This window comes from Ptychodera flava, chromosome 9 (assembly GCF_041260155.1).
Source record: "Ptychodera flava strain L36383 chromosome 9, AS_Pfla_20210202, whole genome shotgun sequence".
In the NCBI taxonomy this organism is placed as follows: Eukaryota; Metazoa; Hemichordata; class Enteropneusta; family Ptychoderidae; genus Ptychodera; species Ptychodera flava.
This window is the reverse complement of record NC_091936.1, coordinates 474,267-499,501: the sequence shown is the minus strand read 5'-3', so window position 1 is coordinate 499,501 and position 25,235 is coordinate 474,267. Positions and strand designations below refer to the sequence as shown.

The 25,235-nt window shown below is 37.5% G+C and overlaps 1 protein-coding gene across 3 annotated transcripts in view; it reads right to left on the bottom strand.

Annotated features, from left to right (window-relative positions):
- LOC139141336 (prolyl 3-hydroxylase 1-like) overlaps positions 1 to 25,235 on the bottom strand; it is a 328,430-nt gene that overhangs the window by 263,369 nt on the left and 39,826 nt on the right. For 2 of the 3 annotated variants that reach the window (XM_070710968.1, XM_070710969.1), the window contains exon 2: positions 6,876 to 7,028. In XM_070710968.1, the coding sequence (XP_070567069.1) occupies positions 6,876 to 7,028 (153 nt within the window). Of the gene's footprint in view, positions 1 to 6,875; positions 7,029 to 9,115; positions 9,370 to 25,235 lie in introns of those variants that run through there. The other variant, XM_070710970.1, reaches the window with a different exon arrangement.

Genomic DNA, 25,235 nt, shown 5'->3' with positions numbered 1-25,235 from the left:
CATTAAGGCGGTGAAATTTTCGATATATATCGGATATTTACCCGCGATTTGACAAAATCTAGTATCGTTTAGTATCGAAGTTACATATACAGTCAGTCCATGAAGTCGGTTTTATGAAAACATGTACATGTAAGGTGGTGAAATGTCCGATATATATCGAATCCCCGACCGAAACTAACTCACTACTGCACAGACTCAGATAACGCATTCAGTTGCTAGGAAACCTGGCCTGCGCTGCTTAATTCCAAATAGGTTCGTATGGATGTAGGAGAGACACAAAAGAAACTACGATTTTAAAAATATTTTAATTTTTAACATTTCACCGACTTCAATCAACTCTAGGCGCATGGTACCGTGCATTTGTTATGCATTTGCATTGTTTGGATGTCTCGAAACTACCGAAAGCGTACAATGACCGGACTATAAAAACGGGGGGATCTTGAAACTTTTTCGCGCATGCTCATTTAAGCTTTTGTCAAATTCCAACGCTATCAACCTCACTATGTTGGTTGCATGCCAAAGAAGTCTGCCGTCAGTCATCGGCCGACGTACGACAAAGCGACAAATTATTTTGTTCAAAGAGTAGACAATTAAATGACAAAATATGTCGAAAATATGGCTGATATAAGGATTATTTTTGATTCATTAGTAACAGTGATGGAACCGGCATAATTATCGATGGTGGACATGGTTTTCTCTCGCCTGCGCGATTGCGCAAATCGCGCATTTCCGAGCCATTGTCTGCCTTGGTAAAGTTACTGACAGCGCGGAAGTCGCGCACAAAACAAAGCAAGCAAAGACGCCGAAGGAAGTGGATGTTTACTGAGTGTTTCCACTATAATAAGTTTTGCAAACAAACATAAGATGCCAGGTCGCACCTATTTAGACCTAGAACTATGGCAAGAGCGTCCAACTTCTCCGATATTGGATATAAACCCGCGATTCGACAGAATCTAGTATCGTTCAGTATCGAAGTTAGAGTCAGTCCTTGGAAGTCGGGTTTGACCAGAAATGCAAGGTCACGATTTATATCGGATATTTAACCGGGATTTGACAGAATCTAGTATCGTCTAGTATCGATATTTGAGTCCCGCCAATAAATATCTGGTAAATATCGGCGACTTCACAGACCGTGCGTGCCGAGGCACAGGGCAAGTCATTCTAGTATTGTGTACTATCGATATCAGAGTCCCCAAATTGGTGATAAACATCCATTTACATGTAAATATCGACGATTTCACAGATCTGGCGTACCGAAGCACAGGGCAAGTCATTCTACTATTGTCTAGTATCGAAATCAGAGTCCCCAAATCCTGATAAGGGAGCGTTCAGTTTTTACGGCCGGGGGGGGGGGGGGGGGGGGGGGGCGGCAAAATCTTGTCGCCGGTGTTCAAAAAAAGATAGACCCCCCTGCATTTTTCGTTGAAAAAAAGATGACCCCCCCCCCCCCTTTGTCAGACGAAAAAAATTGATGAACCCCCCCCCCCCCCCCCCCCCGCTTAAAAATAACTAAAACCCATATGTCAAATTTACCCGCATGGTTTGGATTTGAACTCCGGTACGCGGCGCACTTTATTCGTGTAGCAGAGATGCCAGTGCTCAAACTTCTCAGCCACATCCATTGAAACGTTTGTTAATTAGGACGACTGTAAGGCAATTTTTAACTTCATTTCCATAGACAACTCATGTCCATGGACATTGTATAAAGTGAACTTTATTGGAGTGGTTCGCCAAAGGCAGCCCTCCGGTTAAGAGGGTCATGGGCCATTACGTAAAGTCAACTTTATTCTAGTGGGCCACCAAAGGTGGCCCGCCGGTAAAGAGGGTCGATGATGGCTATTGCATAAAGTAGACTTTACTGGACAGGGCCGCTGAAGGCGTCTGCCCGTTAAGAGGGTCATGGGTAATACATAATGTATATTTATTGTAGTGGGCCGCCGAAGGCGGCCCGCCGGTAAAGAGGGTCGATCATGGCAATGGCATAAAGTGAACTTTATTGTTGGTATTATGTTTTTGAAATTGTGGTGACACCCCCTTTCCTACCAGTGAAAAAGCGATGACCCCCCCCCCCTTTGCGGATTCAAAAATTTTGATGACCCCCCCTGGATTTTTCCGGCCCCCCCCCCCCCGGTCGTAAAAAACTGAACGGTACCTAAATATCGGGTAAATTTCGGCGATCTCTTAGACCGGGCATGCAACTGCACAAAGCAATTACAGTGAAATTCGATCAAGCTGCAGAACTTCATGTAACAAGGTGCTGTTTCAATGGATATCTATCAGCGATTTTTACGACATTAACAGCTGGACTTGATGTGGTCTTGTTTACATTTTTAATCAGCTACATGCGCCCAGTTACACAATACACCAGGGCCACTCCATGCATGTAAGATAGAGAAACATAAACAAATCACCACACCTTGCAATGTCATGTATCCGTCTTTTTTATCATGATGAACAAGTGAGCGTGCATTCAGACACCTACATATAAAAATCCCAAATAGCTTCATTTATGGTCCTTGACACTCACATATCAGCTGTGCGTAGACCCTAGTAATTGTGCCCTGGCAGGACCTTGTCTCCATTCAGTCGATCACACCGGTCGGCCACCCCTTAAAGTTAGTGGCACACTCCTCTAAGTACTTCCGTCGCAGTATACTCGACAACGTCACCTAGCGTACAAAAGCTGGTCGCAAAAGTTGCCTTACACAAGGGGCCGAGATTAGGGTTCGTGTGACTGCTAGCTGAATTTGACAGCGGGCATTGCAGTCTGTCGTGCCGTCTTTGACTTTCAAGTGTACAATATAACATACATCACTGATCGATCCTCTGACTGACGAGGTTTTAAACTGCAGCCTTATGAACATTGGGGCGACTTAACCGATCCAAATGCCTTTCACAAACTTGAAACTGCTCGCACTATAAAGATATGAGTAAAATTTCAGTTGAATGTGTGTATTGGTTCTGGAGAAGAAGATTTTTAAAGATTAAATTGTGATTTAAACAAAATCCAATATGGCGGCCAAATTACGTGACTGATCAAAATGCCTTTCGCAAACTTTAAAAGGACTACCACTAGGGAAAATAAGTGTGAAATTTTAGTTCAATAGGTGTATTTGTTCTGGAGGAGAAGATTTTTAAAGATTACATTACGATTTTTCACAAAATCCAATATGGCGGCGAAACCACAAGACTGATCCAAATGCCTTTGGCACACTTGAAAGAGATCACACTTTCGATGATAGATCTAGAAGCTTTTTGCAAACTTGAAAGATATCACTGTAAGGGTTACATGAGTAAAATTTCATATTAATCAGTGTTTTGGTTCTGGAGAAGAAGATTTTTAAAGATTAAATTACGATTTTTTTGCAAAATTCAATATGGCGGCCAAACCACATGACCGATCCAAACGCCTTTCGCAAATTTGAAAGAGATCACACTTTAGATGATAGATGTAAAATTTTTGTTCAATCGGTGTGTTAGTTCTGGAGAAGAAGATTTCTAAAGATTAAATTGTGATTTCACAAATTCAATATGGCGGCCAAACCACGTGACCGATCGAAATGCCTTTTGCAAACTTGAAAGAGATCACTGTAAGTATGACATGAGTAAAATTTCAGCTTGATCAGTGTTTTGGTTCTGGAGAAGGAGATTTTTAAAGATTAAATTCTAATTTTTTGCGCAATCCAATATGGCGGCCAAACCACGTGACCAATCGAAACGGTTTTCGCCAAACTTGAAATAGATCACACTGTAGATGACATTTATTAAATTTTAGTTCAATTGGTGAATATGTTCTGGAGAAGAAGATTTTTAAAGATTAAATTGTGATTTCACAAAATCCAATATGGCGGCCAGACCATGTGACCAATCAAAATGTCTTTTGCAAACTTAAAAGAGATCACTGTAAGAATGACATGAGTAAAATTTGAGCTTAATCGATGTTTCGGTTCTGGAGAAGAAGATTTTTAAAGATTAAATGACTATTTTAGAAAATCCAATATGGCGGCCAAGGTCACGTGACTGCATGCGATTTTATTTGCAAATTCTAAAGACCTTAGGTCATGCTTACTATACAAAAAAATTCAAATCGACTAGACCCCTAGATCTTCTGGAGAAGCCATTTTTAGGTTTTTGGAAAATCCAATATGGCCGCTAGGTCACGTGACCAATCAAAATTTCAAGGGTCAGGTGCACGAGTACTAATTAACACCTATTAGCCCTGCAAGTTTGAGAAGTTTTCGTTCAGCAGTTTAAGAGATCTAGATCGACAAAAAATCGGCAGAAGAAGAAGAAAAAGAGGAAGAAGAGGAAGTAGTAGAACTTGAGCAATAACAATAGGGTCCCAGCCGGTCGGCTTGGGCCCCTAATCATCAACTCAGAAACCCTACAGGGAAAAGTAAACATTGTTTTCTTCCAGAACAGCTGGTGCACCCACATCTGGAACAACTTACAAACTTAACCAATTACACAAGGATGATGACACAAGAGATAAAGTTAAACTGTGGTGAACTCGACTATTCCTTTCAAATCCTTACCTAACTTGACATCTTAAACTAAAATACACTGCATGGTTAATTGTGCACAAAAATACATCGGGGTGGACCATTTGATAAGGGATGGTGTCTGGAAGATCGATGAGGTACATTATCCTTTTTATCCGATCCATTGTACATTCTTTTTTCCCCCACTCTCCCACCTTTTCTTTTTGTCAAACCTTCTCGGGCTGAATTTTTTATTGGCATTTGTTTGGAATTTTTTCAAAATCTGCCAGGATTTTTTTACCGCATTTCAACACCAAATACAGTTTACCATATCAAATGCTTACTAGTTACCACATTATATACTCTTAGTTCAAGTAGATATAAAATTACCAAAAAAAGTCTTAAAAATAAAAAATGAAAGATATTCCAGTAAAACTGACAGTTTCGCAAGGGTTGCCCCAAAAATTCAAAATTCCGGATTTCAACTTAATTTCAATCTATCTTATTAACAAAAATCCTAAGAACCAGTTTACTAAATATCAAAGCAATCAGACTGGTAAATTTTGAGAAACAAATTTTTTGACCAAAAATGAGAAAAATTGCCCCCCAAAATACAAAATTGCAGATTTCATCCTAATTTTGAATATATCTAATTAACATAAACCCTAGGAACCTGTACACTAGATATCAAAGCTACCAGATCAGAAGTTTTAGGGGAAAAATTTTTTGACCAAAAAAGGCAAATATTGCCCCAAAAATAAAAAAAATTGCCAGTTTCAACATACCTTCAATACATTATATTGAGATTAATCTTAGATACCTGTATACCAAATATCAAAGCTATCAAATCAGTAGTTTTTGGATAAAAAATTTTTTTATCAAAAATAGGGAAAATTGCCCCAAAATTACAAATATGACAATATCAATACAATTTGTACAAGCATGACTGAGGTCATCCTGAGGAACATGAATATTAAGTTTCATAGCAATCAGACGAGCGATTTCAGAGAACAAGATTTTTTGACTAAAAACGGAAAAAAATACCCTAAAAATACAAACATGCAAATTTCATCCTAATTTTTGCACGTTTAATTTAGAATACCTAAAGAAATCTGCATACCAAGTTTCAACCAAATCTGACTAATGCTTACTGAGCTTTAGCCATTTGCAGGATTTTTCCTTTTTTTCCCCTCATTTGCATATTTTTGCCACTGACATGTTCATTTGAACAAATTCACATCTCCACCCTAGGTGCACCTGTACACCAAATACTAAGACAGTAGGTGCTACGGTTTAGGAGTTTTTGATGTGGACGGACATACATACATACATATATACGTACATACATACATACATACAGACGACATTTTTCCACCTTATACGCATACCTCCCATTTGCATATATACATATTGCATATATGGGAGCTAATAAAAAAAATTTTGACCAAAAATTTGGAAAATTGCCCCAAATTACAAATATGAAAATTTCAATTCAATTTGTATAAACTTGACTGAGGTCATCCTGAGGAACATATATACCAACTTTCAAAGCAATCAGATGAGTGGTTTCAGAGGAACAAGATTTTTTGACTAAAAACTGAAAAAATTACCCCAAAAATAGAAACATGCAAATTTCATCCCAAATTTTAAACACCAAATTTAAAATACCTAAAGGAACCTGCACACCAAGTTTCAACCCAATCTGACCAACGGTTACAGAGTTTTAGCAATTTGCAGGGTTTTTCCTTTTTTCCCCTCATTTGCATATTTTTGACACTGACAAGTTCATTTGAACAAATTTCACATCTACACCCCTAGGTGCACCTGTACACCAAATACTAAGATAGTAGATGCTGCGGTTTAGGTGTTTTTGATGTGGACGGACATACATACATACATACATACATACATACATACATACATACATACATACATACGTACATACATACATACAGACATGCAAATCGGATGCAAATGAACTTATTCAGCTTATACGATTACCTCACATTGGTATACCAAATGTGAGCTAAAAATAAGCTCAGCAGATGACTTACAAGAAGACAGATTTGACGAAAATGCATGTGAGTTGCAAAATTGTGATTTTGGGGTACCCTTCAAAACATGACCATAATAGCTATTGTATCCCTATATTTTTTCTGTTAAAATTCCATTTCGTATTCTACGGATCCCAAGGCTTCTGAAAAATACAGGTTTGTCATCCTTTAAAGGGGGGGTACACGTAGACCCCCTCTAGCCCATGGACTAATAGTAAATTATCCTTGTACAAAGTTTGAAATGAATTTGCTCAGGTATGTCTAGGTTATCTATTTGAAAGGACAGAGCCCAAACCATAAGTCAACGTCGTCCAGAAGACTTAAAAACATGACATTTTACCTGGTGCAGCTGGAGTTCTAAGTCTTGTAGCAAATCAGCTTCAGAACCAATCATATCTCTGTAGTAGTTCATGTTACTTTGCATCATTTCATCTTTAGGATTTGTCACCAAATAAGTATATGTAGCTGTAGCTGCTTTAATTATCTCATCAGTCTGAAAAATATAAAGGCAAGAATTTTAAAGCTATAATTAGCTCACGTGTTCACACTTGGCCTAATGTCATAGCAATGTCTGTCTGTCTGTGTGTGCACGTGTGTGCGTTAGTGTGCATTTGTGTGTCTGTCTGTCTGTCTGTCTGTCTGTTTACACGATAACTCAAAAACGCCTGAACAGATTCAAGTCAGATTTGGTACACAGGTACTATATGCTACTTGCAAGAACTGATTAGATTTTGGTTAGTGCACTGGCTTGCATATTAATGAAGTTGTGCAATATCATTTTTCCCGTACAATGGTTTTCCTATTGAGACGGTAATGACACTGTAGACAAAACATGTATCAAGAAATACTGCACAAAATTTCATGAAGCTTTTCAAAGATGACAATCTCAGAACATTATGATGATACTGTGAGTATCATGTCAATTATCTGTTCATTTGCATATTTAATGAACTTTTGTTATTAGTGACATAACTCTGAAATTCCTGCACCAAACTTGATGACACGTGCAACAAATATTGATCTGATATATATCTAATTATACTAAGAAGCATTGGGCAGTGTCAAGTTAATAAATAGCTCATTTCCATATTTTATGAAGTTTTATAATTAGTCATATAACTCCCATATAACTGCACCAAATATGATGAATTCTGCTGCAGATACTGATCTGACTGATATCTAACTGTGGTGTAAAGCACTTAGTAGTGTCAAGTTAATTAGGGGTCATTTGCATATTCAATGTAAATTCTTTGTTTGCCGTCCGCGTGCGGGTAGGTTTTTGGACGAAATCTGAAAAACAAACACAGATCGTATGCTCGAAAATACGGCCCGTTGTTCCCTTCCTTTGTTCGCAATGTCGTAGCAATTTACTTATATGTCGCAAAAACGCAAATGTCGTACAATCGTTTCAATACAAATCAGATTACCTATCGTAAAGGGGTACATCAACCAATGTACGTAAAGTGTACGTGTGCACCTCCTGTTGTAGCGGACTGCAGTGTACCGTAAGTGAAAATCCATTGACCGTTTCACAAGTTGATTTCTCCCTCAAAAGTTTTCAAATTGGTGGAAGTGCGTGAACTTGTTTTGGTCCTCAATACAAGACGGATCGAAAGCACTACTTGACAGGTTTAGCTTCGAATAAAAAACGGAACTGAATTTCCATCAGCTTTTCCGCGATCCACGATTGATCATGATATTGGGGTACCGCCGGTGAAATGTTTGTTGTTGAATGCTCCAAATAGTTTGTACGCGGTTGAAGTTGCTCTTACTTTGAACATTTTTTTTCTGCTAAAAAAAGATTTTGTCATTTTACAAGTCCGGATTAGAATTCAGTTTTCAAAAATAGCAATGGCCATGCGGCATTGCTGTCTTGACAAGCAGAATATTTAGCATTTTAGTAATCTATGCAATAGCGCTGATCACTTAATGTCAGTTTTCTGTCATTAATATGCAAAAATAAATATTTGTCCGAATTTTCAGCAAGAACAATGAAAATAAAACTTGCTAGTGTTATAATGCATACAAAAAGTCACACTAATTCTTATGAATTTATGGCTCAGACTACAAGCTGCAACAACGACTGCGCATGCAATAACAAAATTTTTCTGAATTTCAGGCAGCGGTGTCCGAAGTCGCACGTGCAGCTATATTTAGTAACAAACCTGACATCGAGATCAGTGCTATTGGAATTTGGCTGAAAAAGTTATTGATATACAAAATTCAGAATAAATGGCCTTTAAAGTTACAGCTAATGGAGCATTTAACTCAACAGAAATAGTGCTCAGGACTAGTATTTATTTGACACTTAAAAAGGAGGATTTGTACTCAAGGCTGTTATGATTTGTTCAGCTACCCACTCTTCTTATTGCAAAAATTGTAATTGTATGGAACAGATGGTAGTTTCACCTTAAGATGTTTAGCATTTGTTTTCTGAGTGACAACTACATACTTTGTTATACTCAGTAACTTTTGCAGTTTAATATTTGGAATTTTCAGGGTTTGCAAGAACACCTTTTTGTTCTAAGCTTACCCAAACATTAGGTGTACTGTGCGTTTTTTTTCGTATTATCTCATTACCTCATCTTGGCCTGCTTTTACTCATGGACTCGTCTTAGCTTGCTGAGAGGTACTGGTAATCTTCAATTGACTACACCAGATGTTCAGAGTTCGTTGGTACAACTTAGACTTTATTTCTTGGTAGACAAGCTTGACAGGTGCCGTCACCCAAGTGTACGCCTCTCCAATTGTTTAAATGCCCTGGACTACTCTCTTTGGTCTTTCTGTCCTCCTGCGCTATCTGTTGTATTTTTCTCTTTTCCTTTGTATTCCCTTTCCCCTATTATTTTAGAATGGGATTTTAAACGTTATTTTTAAGGCTTGGTTTTGATCATATGATAGATATGAATTAAAGATAAAAATATACGTCCAATTGTAAACATCAATAAAGGTCTCGATCTTAAAATTTACATGTCATAATTATATACAAATGTCACCTAGTCAAGTTGCAAAATTAAACCCATTACGTGAAATTCTTTTGTTCCTTCATTAAGTGTTGATTCATTAAGTGTTGTTTTGTTTTCTTCAAAACTTCGTAAACATCCTCATAAAACGTATTTTGCATCTTTTTACATTTGTCGCAAATATGCTTTGTATTCATAATTAAGATCTTGTTATTTTAATGGTTATTTTAATGGTAAAGTTAAATTCTTTTAATTGATTTCAAATGCAGGGCAACTGGATTCAATGTCTGTGATCATGGGTATGCCACAGCTTTGATATGATGTTTGGTCACGCTGCATTTTTGCATATGGGAACAGAAGTTTCTTGTGGGGAGTTTTTACAAAAAGTTTTAGTGTGCTGCTGCTGGCCAGTGTTCAAATCGAAAAATTAATAAGGGACTTTTCTGCATTTGCTTTCTCAAGATTTAGAAAATATTTAGAATTTTTTCCCCCAAATTCATGCCAATTTGTACGTGACCTAATGATTGCCCCCTCAGTATCATAATCATATTCAATCTGAAGGTCATTTTTAACAGAGTCATACTGAGTTAAAACAAGTGGAGAGGGATTGACTGCCAATTCCTTCTCCAAATCAGATAACTGTTTTTCCAAAATAACAATCTTATTTTTTCGTCTTTTACTTTTTTCTTTACTGTACTTGATAGTCTGTACCTTAATTTTGTACTTCAACCAATCCCATACACAGGAGATATTTGATGGGACAGAACTTTCTTCAACCCAATGCGGAAAATTGTCATAAATTATTTTCACATAATGTTCATCATGCAATAAACTTGTATTGAACTTCCAATATGAAGGACCTCTATTAATTGGCTCAACTTTAAGTTCTAAAACAATTGCTGAGTGATCAGATAAAATACAAGGGCAAATAGAAGTATCAGAAATAATGTTAAGAATATTGTCACTAAAAAGAAAATAATCAATTCTACTTTGAATAATCGAAGGGTTAAACCTTTTCTAAGGAAAAGACAATTCATTAGGATGTAAAGTTCTCCAGACATCACACAAATCAAAGTATTCAAAAATACCGCAATTATACGGTGTCGCTCAAATTTGATCAGAATTGGTACATACCAAAGATCAACAATAAGTGTTATTTCTATCTCTGTTCAGTTCAGGAAAATTATACATTGATGTTATGACAATTTCTGCACAGTACAACCAGAAAAACAACAAGAAATATTTAAACCAGAAAATTAAGAATGACAAAAGTAAATTAGGTCTGAAACTTTAGGTACTGATCGAAGGTCAAATTTAGCAACAATATCAGAGAATCTTTCTACCATGGATGTACAAAAATAGACATCCATATGGTTTCAGCAGATCTGTTAATATGTCACAGTTCATAAACAATGACAGGAAATGATCAATTAGCTGTTTCAGTTACTGCTACCACTCCCAAACATAATAGGTACCCTGCATACAAATAGGTTTAAGGTCGAAATCCTCTTATTCAGATGTGTTGGCTGATTCAGTTCACTGCCACCATTCCTGCACACTTGCAGTATTTCCCTTTTTCTTACCTCATTTGCACATTTTTGACACTGATGTGTTCATTTGAACAAATTCACATCTCATCCCCTACATCTACCTGTACACCAAATACTGAGACGGTAGCTTTGGCGGTATGGGAGCCTTTGTGTGTGACGGACATACATCCGCACATACATACCCACCAATATACAGACATGCAAATCAGATGCAAATGAACTGACTCAGCTTATAACCTCACATTGGTATACCAAATGTGAGCTAAAAATAGCGTCAAGGACACTGAAGCTCCTCAAGTGTGAGGCCAGTTGAAGTAGTTGGTTGTTGGTAAGTAGTAATTGACTTGGAGGCATGGGGTTCAGTCTGAAAGGAGGGTACTTCATTTGCATGCATAATTAGGGATTTAGTTCAAATTCGAACAGCGCCCTCTAGCCAGTGAGTGACGGTTATGGCATTTTTCGCCAGAATTTTATCCGCAGATATCTCAGCCTTCGTTTAGCATCCGTCCTGTTTCAAGTTAGCGGCTGAATTGTACTCTTAGTTAGTTTTCGCCGATGAATTTTTGTGGGGTTTTATCGATTCGTTTTTGCGTTAGCCTAATTTTCATGGTTTTCGAGCGACCGAAAATGCCGTTCACTAAACACTGCCGCAAAAGCATATCCAAAGTCAAATTTCCATGAGAAGAAGGGAGGAGACGTATCTTGAGTAGGTCCATACGATCTGAAAAAATCTCAGTGGCTTAAGCCTCCGTTATTGAAACACGTCTCGTTGAAGTTGACTATGCATCGCCGTTCATGTGTTAAATCTAACATGGCGACCAGCGTACAGCGCAGCGTGAGGTGTACACGTAGACTCTCTCAGCTCTTTCTCGGTCATAACCGGCTAACTTAGCAGATTTTTTCGGTTCTATTTATGCTTTCAATGATTGTGACGAGGAAGCCAGACTGCAAGCTTGTGTTACCTCACTGGCCAACACAATCTGCCTGGCTGGCTTCTCGGTAAAGTCGTGGACAGCGCAAATGGAAAAAAAACACTACGGTGACACCGCGACAGAAGGGCTATGTTTATCACTGTATGCCGCCGTACACTTAGTATAGTGGAAGACACCCGTCGTACTGACTAGCAGTGCCGTTTCATTTATGAGTGATTTTTTCCGTTTTCGCATTCTAGTAGCTAGCAATCATACAAAAACTGTAGGAAATAACATCGGCCGCAAAAAATCTCCATGGATAAATACGGCTACCCTGTATCCCGCACACGAGTACGTGAATATACAATAGATGCGGCTAGAATGATAGCCGGTGAACAGCTGCGCGCTGCGGCCGTCCCTGCTAGCATTGCCGGCAACGGTGCGTGCTCGAATTAGACATGGCACATTTTATAACTCATGTAGGCCCTAGCAAAAATTTTGGGTTTTTTTAAAGTATTGATGGTCATAATGTGACATTAATTATATACTTTATTTATATATTACATCAGTGACCCGATTATAGGAGTAAACTTTGAAAAAAATGAAAGATTAATAGTGTAACGCCCGCGCCGTGTGAACAACAAGTGGTTTGGTCGCAGTAAACAGCGTGGAGTGTACGTAGCGTGACGGGTGTTCGTATACTCATAGACCCTCGAGATCTACGTATACAGCGATATGGTAACTGCATGCCAACATTCAACACTGCCGCAAATACATGTCCATGGTCGCACGGTCATGAAAATTTCACCAAATGTTGATAATAGTTAAATGAATATTTTCTGAAATTTTCGGCTTGGCTTAAGACCTCTAAGGTCATTATCGAGCTGTTTTACGAAAAAGGTGAAGTTTACTTCCGCATTTGGCGGGTCGACCTCGCCACCCACTTTGTAGCGATTTAAATAAAATCTTCTCAACTTTTGTGAGTTAACCCTAGGAAAATAGATCATTAGGGACTGGTCAGTTTCTTCAGCCTGGGGGGGGCCGGTGGATTCATGGGGGGGGTCACCCTGCTTTTGGCTTTGGTGATAGGGGGGGTCACCATGTTTTTGAAATGCCCAATAGGGGGGGTCAGTGTGTTTTTGAATTTTGACACAGGCTTATCATTGCCTAAAATGCTAGTGTCAGCCACAAAATTCATCATTCAGTTGTATTTTTCGGCGCGCCCTTCGGGCGCGTAACTTTAATAATCAGTCATATTTTTCAGCACGCCCAACTTTAACATATCAAGCATACATACATCAGAGATATCTGTATGTTCAATATTTTTCAGCGTGCTCTTCAAGCTCATTACTTTAATATATCATACATCTTTCAGCATGCCCTTCAGCTGCATGACTTTAATATACAAGGCATATATATCAGAGATATCAGGATGTTTCATATTTTTTGGCGCGCCCTTTGGGCGCCATACTTTCAGAGATATCTTGATGTTTGCTAAGTGAAAGTGTACCATTATGAAATCTGCATTTCATATGAAAAGGATGACAAATTCCTGATACTTTTCTGTTCTCTCTGTGAGAATTCAGTATGAGAAAGCAACATGCACAAATATTTCACAATATATATTTGATACAGTGACTTATTTTAGAGATAGAAAAATGACAAGATATCTTTCCTTCTCATTGATGCAGTTATTTTCCTTGTTTCATAGGTTTTCTGTAGAAAGATGCTTTTTATGAACAAAATAACAGTTAAAAAAGGCAGTTTTTGTCATTATTAGCTGTGCTTTTATGGTTTCAATGTTACACAAGAAAAGGTCCTCTCAGACACTGTACAGATCAGATTTGGCTAAAAAAGCTCTCTATGGCTCCTCAGTAGATTTAATTGGATGGTTGGCAAGTCTTAACACCCATCAAAGTTTTGATTCACTTCTTTTTCCTCTTTGATATTAATGATTGACATCCATTTCTGTACAAACAGTTCAGGACATCTGGTTAAGCAGAGAAAGTGTGAAATACATCACAGCTAATTCAAAATACAGCTCATTCAAAATGTACTGTATTTAAACTTTAAGATTGACACTTTGAAATTCCTATCTTACAACTGACATGTCAACAATTTCACTAAAACATAGAATGACTATTTAAAATATAAATATATGTAAAATGTAAAATATAATATATATATATATATATATATATATATATATATATATATATATATATATATATATATATAATTTATGTCCATCTTTTGTTTTACCTTTGTCGCGCCCGGGGGGGGGGGGGGGGGTCACCCTGTTTTAGAAATTTGGAATAGGGGGGGTCACCCTGTTTTCAAAATTTGGAATAGGGGGGGTCAGCCACTTTTTGACGTCGGCAAAAAATAATCCACCGGCCCCCCCCAGGCCGAAGAAACTGACCAGTCCCTTAGTATGTATGCTACAACTGAAAGCAAAAATTATAGTTCTAGCTATTGTACGTTTTGCTGCACGTCGATATTTAAAGCCCGCCCTTTCGCCGCATTTTATCCCTCACTGCAGTGGCGGTCAGCGTGACGAAAACGAGGCTCTACAACACGAACTTTTATGCAAATTTCATAGGCTCCTTTCAGACTGGTTGGGATACGGGATACACAAGATTTGTGTTAGATACATTTAATTGTATATAGGGCATGATTTGGCTCATTAATATAAGTTGCATACATTAACACCAATCTATCCTGATGGAGTATGTGGCGGTTTATTATTAGCCGACTAGTAAAGTGAGTAAGCGCCATTTACTTCATTGGAATGCAGGTGAGCCACCGTAATTTCTCTGTCAGCACTCTAGTGAAAATTGCTTCATTGTGTTTATCAACATTTAAATTTGTAGTATACAAGTGAATTGCATTTTCACATTGATCTGCTTGACCAGAAAATTCATCAGCCTTTTGCTGAAGTAGGTTTATATCTTCTTGTGTATACTGGCCAACTCTGAGACGATTAAGTAATTCTGCAAAATGTTTACCATCTTTCTGTCTGCACAGGTGCAATAGAGAAATAAATATGCAAAAAAGATGAAAGACTACAGTAGTATTTGTGAAATCGAGCTCAAAGGTCATCCAGGTCACATAATATTTTTTCAAAAAAATTGTATCTCATAGTTATCCCTATATACCGAAAATCAGACTTCCAGCTCTATTGACTTGCCCAAAATTAGATATGTGCATAATTAATGAGGTACAGGATGCGTCATCATTAGGTGTCTCATCATACCACATATGAAGGGTGTAGCCCTTGTGATTACTGAGTTATGGAGAAATATGTATATTTGAGGTCAAAGGTAATCGAGGTCAAGTGACATTTTGTCAAAAAAATTGTATCCCATAGTTATCCCTATATACCAAAAATCAGACCTCCAGCTCTATTGGCTTGCCCAAAATTAGATATGTGCATAATTAATGAGGTACAGGTTGTGGCATCATAAGGTTTCCCATCATACAAAATATGAAGGGTGTAGCCCTTGTGGTTACTGAGTTATGGACATATGTGTATATTTGGGGTCACAGGTCATCAAGGTCACGTGATATTTTGTCAAAAAATTGTATCCTATAGTTATCCCTACATACCAAAAATCAGAACTATAGCTCTATTATGAAGTCCAGAACTAGGTATGTGCATAATTAACACAGGAAGTGGCTGGTCATGTGACATTTTGTTGAAAAACTTTGCTCCCATAGTTATCTCTATGTACCAAAAACACATTGAAGTTGACAGCCAGTTAGAGTGAAATCCGATCAAGCTGCAAAACTTAATTAGCCAAGGTATTGTGTATCAGCGATTTTTACAACATTAACAGCTGGGCTTGATGTGGTCTTGTTTATATCTTTAATCAGCTACACCTCTCAATTAAACATCACACCAGGGCCACTCCACTGTACGCCAGACAGAGAAACATAAACAAATCACTACACTTTGCAATGTCATGTATCTTTCTTTTTTATTCGTGATGAACAAATGAGCTTGAAAGTTCAGGAAGGTTTTGAAATTTTCGCTTGTCCAGTGTCAGTGAATCTACATATTAAACAATTTTGGGAATTCCTGACAATTGGACACAATGATAAGTTATCTGTTGCTTACAACGGTCTAATCATTGCAATCCTAGTTCTTACAGATGAATCGAATCATGAAATACTGTAAGGCAACATTCTCATCACAGTATACCTCAAAAACAGAACGAAAGAGAAAGTACTAGAGCTGTTACAACTTTAAAAAATACCTTAAAGCTAAAAATAGAAATAATAGTGAAAAATTTGTCTAAATGGTATAAATGAAATGAGCTACAAGTAATAGAACACATCATAATCATGTTTGCTAGTGTTTCAGTGAAAAGGATGCCTTGTAACTGTCTTTTTTTACATTTTATTAGAATCGCTATGTTGAAAAGGTTCTTGCAGTGCACCATTGAGTCCAATCAGGAACTCCTAAAATACATTTACAAATGTACCGGTATTTTGAACATGTAAGTTTATATGATGCTGGTCTAGCAAGTCAATTCCCAAAGCTACCTGAACTTTCACTCTCACTTGTTCATCACAAGTAAAAATGAAAGATACATGACATTGCAAAGTGTTGTGATTTGTTTATGTTTCTCTGTTTGACATGCATGGAGTGGCCCTGGTGTGTTGTGTAACTGAGAGCATGTAGCTGATTAAAGATGTAAACAAGACCACATCAAGCCCTGCTGTGTTAAAGAGGCACTCCTATTTTGTAACATTTTTAAAACACAATTTTGTAATGCCAACGGTCGATATTTGACGTGGCGACTGCGCGCAGATCTCTAGATATCGATAAAAATACCGTCAAGGACACTATGTGCTCACATTCGGTTTGAATTGGTCCATTCGAGAAATATTTAAACCAGGAAACACAAGAATGACAAAAGCAAATAAGGTCTCCAACTTAGGTACTGGAGGTCATCTTTAGGAAAATGCATATCAACTTCTATAGCAATGGGAGAAGCAGATCCTAAATACATAAGCAAATGTCAACAACAAAAACAGAGAAGGCTTGATAAAAAGAAAAGGTGGGAGTGGGCAAAAAATGCACAAGGGATCTGGTAAAAAAGTAATGCTACATCATCAATCTCTAGACCCTACACCCTCCTGAATATCAAATGTTCCACCCCTATTGGTATTACATAAGACCAAACAAGTCATCGTTGATGACCCAGTCCCCGCTTGCTAATGGGTACTTTGATTACAGGTTCTGTGATAAAAATACTTTGATACAGATGGCACTCAATGGCCAAGAATGAGTTCCATGGTGATGAAAAACATAAAACCAATGTAGGCCACTATCCTAAAGGTAATTAAATGAGACAACTGGGAATTAGTTGACAGGATGTTGCAAAACATTTTTTCATTCTATCCTAACACTAATAGATAACCGGTACCATATTTCATAAAGTTTAATGTATTATTACATATGTACCACAGATTACTTGCATCGAAGCGCGCGCGTACTACCAGTATTTGCACTGCAGTGCAATACCAAAAACATTATGCCATACCTTTATGTTAATGAGTATTTACCAACTTTGACCCGGAACTATTTTTGTTTGTAAACACAAAAAATGCCGTCTACAAGATTTCATTTCACTTTGGTTCGATGCTAGTTATAGTAAAATGCATGGCATTACCGATTAAAACCACAACAAAGAAAATTGTCTGTACTTATTATAGTGTGAGGATGATTTTTATTATCCGGAAGAGTAGTTTGTTTGTCAGCGAAGCAAAAACATGGACAACTGGCGACGTCCGTTTCTAGTTCTATGGATACACGGTGGCCCCGTACCACGGCGGCCATCATACATCGAAACACATAACTGCGGACGCAGCGGAGCCAATTTAACAAACAGTTAACATTTTCAGAGACGTTTTTGCCAGTAGTTTCTCACTGGACATTCCCTGTTTACAATAGAAAGTCACTTTTGCATGCAGTTTACTCTGTGCTTGTGTGTCCTACACGCTAATGATAACAGTGATCTCTGTGCAAGGTAGCCTAAACACTGAAATTTGATCATTCGACAAGTTACGTTTGCCGTATCTTAAATTTCCCGTAAAAATCTTCGAACTGTTATTTGTATCGATCATTTAGAAGAATTTCAAGCTCAAAATGTGAAAAATCAAAAGCGTTCCATATTCAAAGTTCTCTTCGTTTGGCTATCTGTGGCTACGTATGTATGTGTGAGCGGTCGCAATCAGAGTTACGAGCCCTCCAACGTTCCTCTTACGTCATCCTTGATAAACAAGTAAACAATAGTTTAGCCAATCAAAATAGAGGGTGTGGCGGCGCTGACCAATGAAAATTGAAAGCTGATTCGATGCCTCATTACAGTGATGTCAATGTTATATAACTCCGCAGGGTCGCCCTGAAGCTTTGACAGACAAGTAGTACGCACGACTAATCGTCGATTTTCTCGATAAATGATGCAAATAAAAGATAGAACATATGTAATAATAACAGAACCCCATGGCCGGTGAGTGCAAGCGCGCCGTACTAGCGGTATTTGCACGAGTGCTGTGTTGTATTCGGCTGTCCTTTCACTCGCTTCGCTCGTGAAAGGACTGCCGCCGAATACACCGCAGCACTCGTGCAAATACCGCTAGTACGGCGCGCTTGCACTCACCGGCCATGGGGTTCTGTCATAGTATTTACAACACTATGAGATCAACATCTGTATCAAGTTTCATCAAATTTGACGTTGTATTTGTGGATATATCACTCTAATTAGGAAAGTTCATTACATATGCAATTACAAATTAATTAAAATGACACTGATAAATGTCTTTTTCACTGTTAAAGCAATGTGAGCTTAACATCTGTACAAAGTTTCATGAAATTTGATGCAGTATTTCTGACATATCAACCTAATTATGAAACTTCAATAATTGACATGATACTGCTACATGACGTGAAACAACTGACGAGCATGTATGAAATAGGTCAATGTCCTTGTACCAACTTTGAATGATACTGGTGGAAATACCGGTATTTCTGAGTTATGGCTCAGTACATGAGAAAATCGTAACAAATTTGCCGCCACGCAGCGATATTTGATCTTACTGTTTAAAAAATCAACACGTATATGTATTACATAAGTCAATGTCCAGGTACAAACTTTGAATAAAATCAGTTGAGACTTGCTAGAGTTATGGCTCTCGACATGAAAAAAACCACAACAAAATTGCTACCATGTGGCCATATCAGACCATATCGAGAAACAAATCAATGTACTTATGTATACTATAAGTAAATGTCCTTGTACCAATTTTGAATAAATTTGCTTGATACATGTCTGAGTTATTGTTCAGGACATGGAAAGTCGTAAAAAAAATGGCCACAAGGCGGCCATATTGGATCGTATCACAAAACAATTCAATGTGCATAAGTATAACATAGGTCAATGTCCTTGTACCAACTTTGAATAAAATCAGTTGAGATATGCCTGAATTATGGCTTTGTACACGAAAAAATCATAACAAGTCATCGTTGATGACACAGTCCCCACTTGTTAATGGGTACTTTGATTACATGTCCTCAGAGAGGATAGAGTCCTCTTCATTAATTAGGTCTGTGATAAAATACTTTGATACAGATGGCACTCAATGGCCAAGAATGAGTTCCATGGTGATGAAAACATAAAACCAATGTAGGCCACCATCCTAAAGTTCATAAAATGAGTCTACTAGGAATTAATCAACAGGATGTTGCAAAACATTTTTGCATACAATCCTAACACTTAACAGATTATCAGTTGTACCATATTTCATAAAGTTTGATGCAGTATTTACAACACTATGAGATCAACATCTGTATCAAGTTTCATCACATTTGACGTTGTATTAATTTGTGGCTATATCACCCTAATTAGGAAAGTTCATTACTTATGCAATTACAAATTAATTAAAATGACACTGATAAATGTCTTTTTCAATGTTAAAGCAATGTGAGCTTAACATCTGTACAAAGTTTCATGAATTTGATGCAGTATTTCTTGACATATCAGCCTATTTACGAAACTTCAATAATTGACATGTTACTGCTACATGACGTGAAACAAATTGAGGAGCATATGTATGAAATAGGTCAATGTCCTTGTACCAACTTTGAATGATACTGGTGGCAATATGTCTGAGTTATGGCTCTGTACATAAGAAAATTGTAACAAATTCACCGCCATGCAGCGATATTTGATCTTACTGTTTAAAAAATCAACAATATATGTACGACATAAGTCAATGTACATGTACCAACTTTGAATAAGATCAGTTTGCCAGAGTTATGGCTCTCGACATGAAACAACCATAACGAAATTGCTACCATGTGGCCATATTGGACCATCTCGTGAAACCAATCGATATACATATGTATAAATAAGTCAATGTCCTTGTACCAACTTTGAATAAATTTGCTTGATACATGTCTGAGTTATGGTTCCGGACATGAAAAAATCGGAAAAAATGGCCACACGGCGGCCATATTGGATTGTATCACAAAACAAATCAATGTGCATATGTATGACATAGGTCGATGTCCCTGTACTAAGTTTAAATAAAATCGGTGAATAAATCAGTTGAGACGTGCCCAAGTTTTGGCTAAGGACACGAAAAAATTGTAACCAATATGGCTGCCATGCAGCCATATTGGATCATATCATGAAACAAATTGACGTACATATGTATGACATAAGTCAATGTCCTTGTACCAACTTTGAATAAAATCGGTTGAGATATGCCTGACTTATGGCTCTGTACATGAAAAAATCGTTAGAAAATGGCAGCCTGGCGGCCATATTGGATTGTATCACAAAACAAACTGACGTGCACATCTATGACATTGTTCAATGTCCTTGTACCAACTTTGAATAAAATCGGTTGAGATATGCCTGACTTATGGCTCTGTACATGAAAAAATCGTTACAAAATGGCCGCCTGGCGGCCATATTGGATCGTATCACAAAACAAATTGACGTGCATATCTATGACATTGGTCAATGTCCTTGTACCAACTTTGAATAAAATTGGTTGAAACATGTCTGAGTTATGGCTCTGTACATGAAAAAATCGTTAGAAAATGGCCGCCTGGCGGCCATATTGGATCGTATCACAAAACAAATTGACATGCATATCTATGACACTGGTCAATGTCCTTGTACTAACTTTGAATAAAATCGGTTGAAACATGTCTGAGTTATGGCTCTGTACATGAAAAAATCGTTAGAAAATGGCCGCCTGGCGGCCATATTGGATCGTATCACAAAAAAAATTGACGTGCATCTGTATGACATATGAAGTAATTCTTGTACCAATTTTGAATGAAATCGCTCCTTGCATCTCTGAGATATCTGCGTGAACGGACGGACGCACGCACGGACGCACACACGCACGCACGCACGCACGGACGCACACACGCACGGACACGACCAAACCTATAAGTCCCCCCAGACGGTGTCCGTGGGGACTAACAAAATGGCCGCCTGGCGGCCATATTGGATCATATCACAAAACAAATCCACATGCATATATATGACATTGGTCAATGTCTTTGTACCAACTTTGAATAAAATCTGTTGAAACATGTCCGAGTTATGGCGCTGTACATGAAAAAATCGTAATAAAATGGCCGCCTGGTGGCCATATTGGATCGTATCACAAAACAAATCGACACGCATATATATGACATAGGTCAATGTCCTTGTACCAAGTTTGAATAAAATCGGTTGAGATATGCCTGAGTTATGGCACTGTACATGAAAAAATCGAAACAAAATGGCCGCCTGGCGGCCATATTGGATCGTATCACAAAACAAATCGATGTGCATATGTATGACATTAGTCAATGTCCTTGTACCAACTTTGAATAAAATCGGTTGAAACACGCCTGAGTTATGGCTCTGTACATGAAAAAATCGTAATAAAATGGCCGCCTGGCGGCCATATTGGATCATATCACAAAACAAATTGACATGCATATCTATGACATTGATCAATGTCCTTGTACCAACTTTGAATAAAATCGGTTGAAACATGTCTAAGTTATGGCTCAGTACATGAAAAAATTGTAATAAAATGGCCGCCTGGCGGCCATATTGGATCGTATCGCAAAATAAATCGATGTGCATCTGTAGGTCATAGTGCTATGCCTTTGTGCCAAGTTTGAACAAAATTGGTTTGGCAGTGTCTGAGAAACTGTTGATGACGGACGGACGGACGGACGGACGGACGGACGGACACACGGACGGGACCCAATCTATAAGTCCCCGCCGGACTTCGTCCGCGGGGACTAATGACAGGAAGTACATTTACAACCTTGGCGATTTTTTAATTAATGCCATGAGTGTTATCATTCTAATGTAAACAGCACTTAAGTTAGTTACAGATAGTGAAATGCCTTCCACTGTGGGCGGTGATTACAACATCTGGAATTATCCTGGATCCAAATTTCTCATCAGTTCTTGTATGTCTTACATAGAAAAGTTGCAAAAATTGGTCCAAAATGAAAAAAATCACCTCAGCTTTGTTTTCTGGATCAAATTTTCCTACAAATTGATACCAAATATGACAAAATTATGTTCACAGCCTTCAAAATTGTTTCACAACATATCTTGGGTTGGTGTAGGTCATTTAAGGTCACAAACTAAGAAAATTACCTAAAATATACAAATTTTGGGGTTTCTCAACACTTTGAGCAGAATATTTATCTAATAACATCTTTCGGGACTTTATACCAAATTACAAAGTTATCAAACAAGGGACTTTATACCAAATTACAAAGCTATCAAGCAAGTAATGTTGAGATAAAGTTTTCTAAACCAAAAATGACAATATTGTCTTAAAATACAAATTTTTATACTTCAGGACAATTTCCACATATCTAACTATTGTCATCTCTGTACATCTGTGTACCAAATATGAAAGCTGTCTGTCCAGGGGTTTTAAAAAGGAAATACTGTTTAAGATTTTTTGACCAAAAATGACAAAATTGCTCAAAAATAGTAATTTCCCAATTTTGTCATAATTTCAACAAATTAGAAGAGTAACACCCTTGCAAAGAGACAACCCAAATTTGAGAGCGATTGGGCTGGCGGTTTCAGAGAAGAAGACTTTTTACTGAAAATGAGAAAAATCACAAAAAAATTCAGCAAAAATACAAAATTAAGGATATCGTCACAATATTCATAAAACTGTATAAGGTTCACCTAAGGTACTTGCACACAAATTTTCAAAGCAATCAAAAAAGCGGTTCTTGAGTTATTAATTCTTAACCATTTTCACATTTTGTAAGCTCATTTGCATAATTTTGGCAATGCTGACTTCATTTGAACAAAATCTAATCTATAGCCCAGGATGCATCCACACACCAAATACCAAACTGAAATGTGCAGCGGTTTGCGTGTTTTTGATGTTGACGGACATACTGTACGTACATACATACATACATACATACATACATACATACATACACACAGACATACAGACGCCATCGACTTCAGCCTATACGATAAACTCACATTGGTATAACCAAATGTGAGCTAAAAATATGTCATTTCCCGAGCGTATTTTTCACATCCCGAAGTTTTACGATCGTTTCTGATTATGACGCGAAATCCACCGAAGGTTTGTTGTTGCGCTGATTGACAATATTCTAGGGAGTCCATAATAAATTCGAACGACGCAATTTTACCTCCCACTGCGAAGACTTTATATACAGCATTATGCCTTTACCACAGGTCAGTTTTTGAAAACTTCTTCTTAGCTTTGTCGTTGTCATTATTCTAAATCAGTTGTATTATATTTTTAACCAATACCACATAAACATAAGTTTTTACGTGTTAAATATTAGCCGCCTCCGATGACTACATTTTGTCGTCTGCCACACAGTACGTGTGGTTCGCCGCGTGCGTGGTATGCGCCTATGCATACCACGCGGTGGCCGCTATGTATCAACCGCACGTAACTGGGCTAGTCACCTATGCGAATTCTGGTGGAATCAGCAAAAATTGTTTTTCGTTTTATCACCAAGTCAGTAAGACTCAGCTTTCTCCCACGGGGCATGACCGATCACCGAGGCAAGTGGTACTGTGGCGTACAGCAGCGTCAGTGTAGACTCGTACTCCATAGCTTAGTTGACAATGGTAAGAAAGTTTTTCCATATCCTTGGGTTTCCACCCTTCCGATCTCTGTTTTGATCTAAAACAAAATTATGATCACCTCCCAAAATGATAGAAACAGCCGGATCAGTCACATTTTCCAAAACAGTCTGTAGGAGATTTTTCTAAAAACATGCATGCTGGTACTCATCCGTAGGTGCATAAGAATTTACTAAAAGAAAATGTCAGATATCATTGAAATGTCTAGAATAAGGTATCTTCCAATAATATCTGACACAACTTTGTTAACTGTGTAGTCACAATTACGAAATATAGAAATTACCCCCCTACTATTGGATTTACCATGTGAAAATATCATGTTTCCTTTAAACTGGCTAGACCAGAATTTTTCGCTTGAAACTGTACTATGTGTTTCCTGCAACATCACAATATTTGGTTTCTTTTTTGAGATCTAATGGAAAATTGATTTACTTTTCTTTGGGAGACCAAGTCCTCTTACATTCAAAAATAACAGTTTAATATCAGTATCTGACTTAAAATATATATTAATTCTATTAATTTTCCAGTGAAAAAAGAAAACAAGCGACCTAGCGGTCGATATAACTCCGCTGTGTTTATGTAGAGAATAACTATTTTTGACACATGTTGATGAAGAAAGTGGAAATCTTTGATAGCTCATTTCAGTGGCCAGAAAAAAGTGGCTAAAATCGCTGCAAAAATATACAATTGAAGATTTCATCATAATTTGAATATACCACATGGGATCATTCCTAAGAACACGTCAATCAAAGCTATCTGATGAGTAGTTTTTTGAGAATAAAATTTTCTGACCAAAAATGGCAACAATTGCCCCCAAAAATAAAAATTGGAGATTTCACCATAATTTCAATATATCATATATTACAATAATCCCTTGGAACCTGTATACCAAATATCAAAGCTATTGACTTGCAGTTTTTGAGAAACAAATATTTTGAACAAAACTGGCAAAAATTGCGCCAAAAATACAAAATTGCAGATTTCATCATTCTTTCAATAAATATCATTAATTTCATCTGTAGGAACCTGTATACCATATTTCAAAGCTATAAGATGAGCAGTTTTGGAAATACACATTTTTT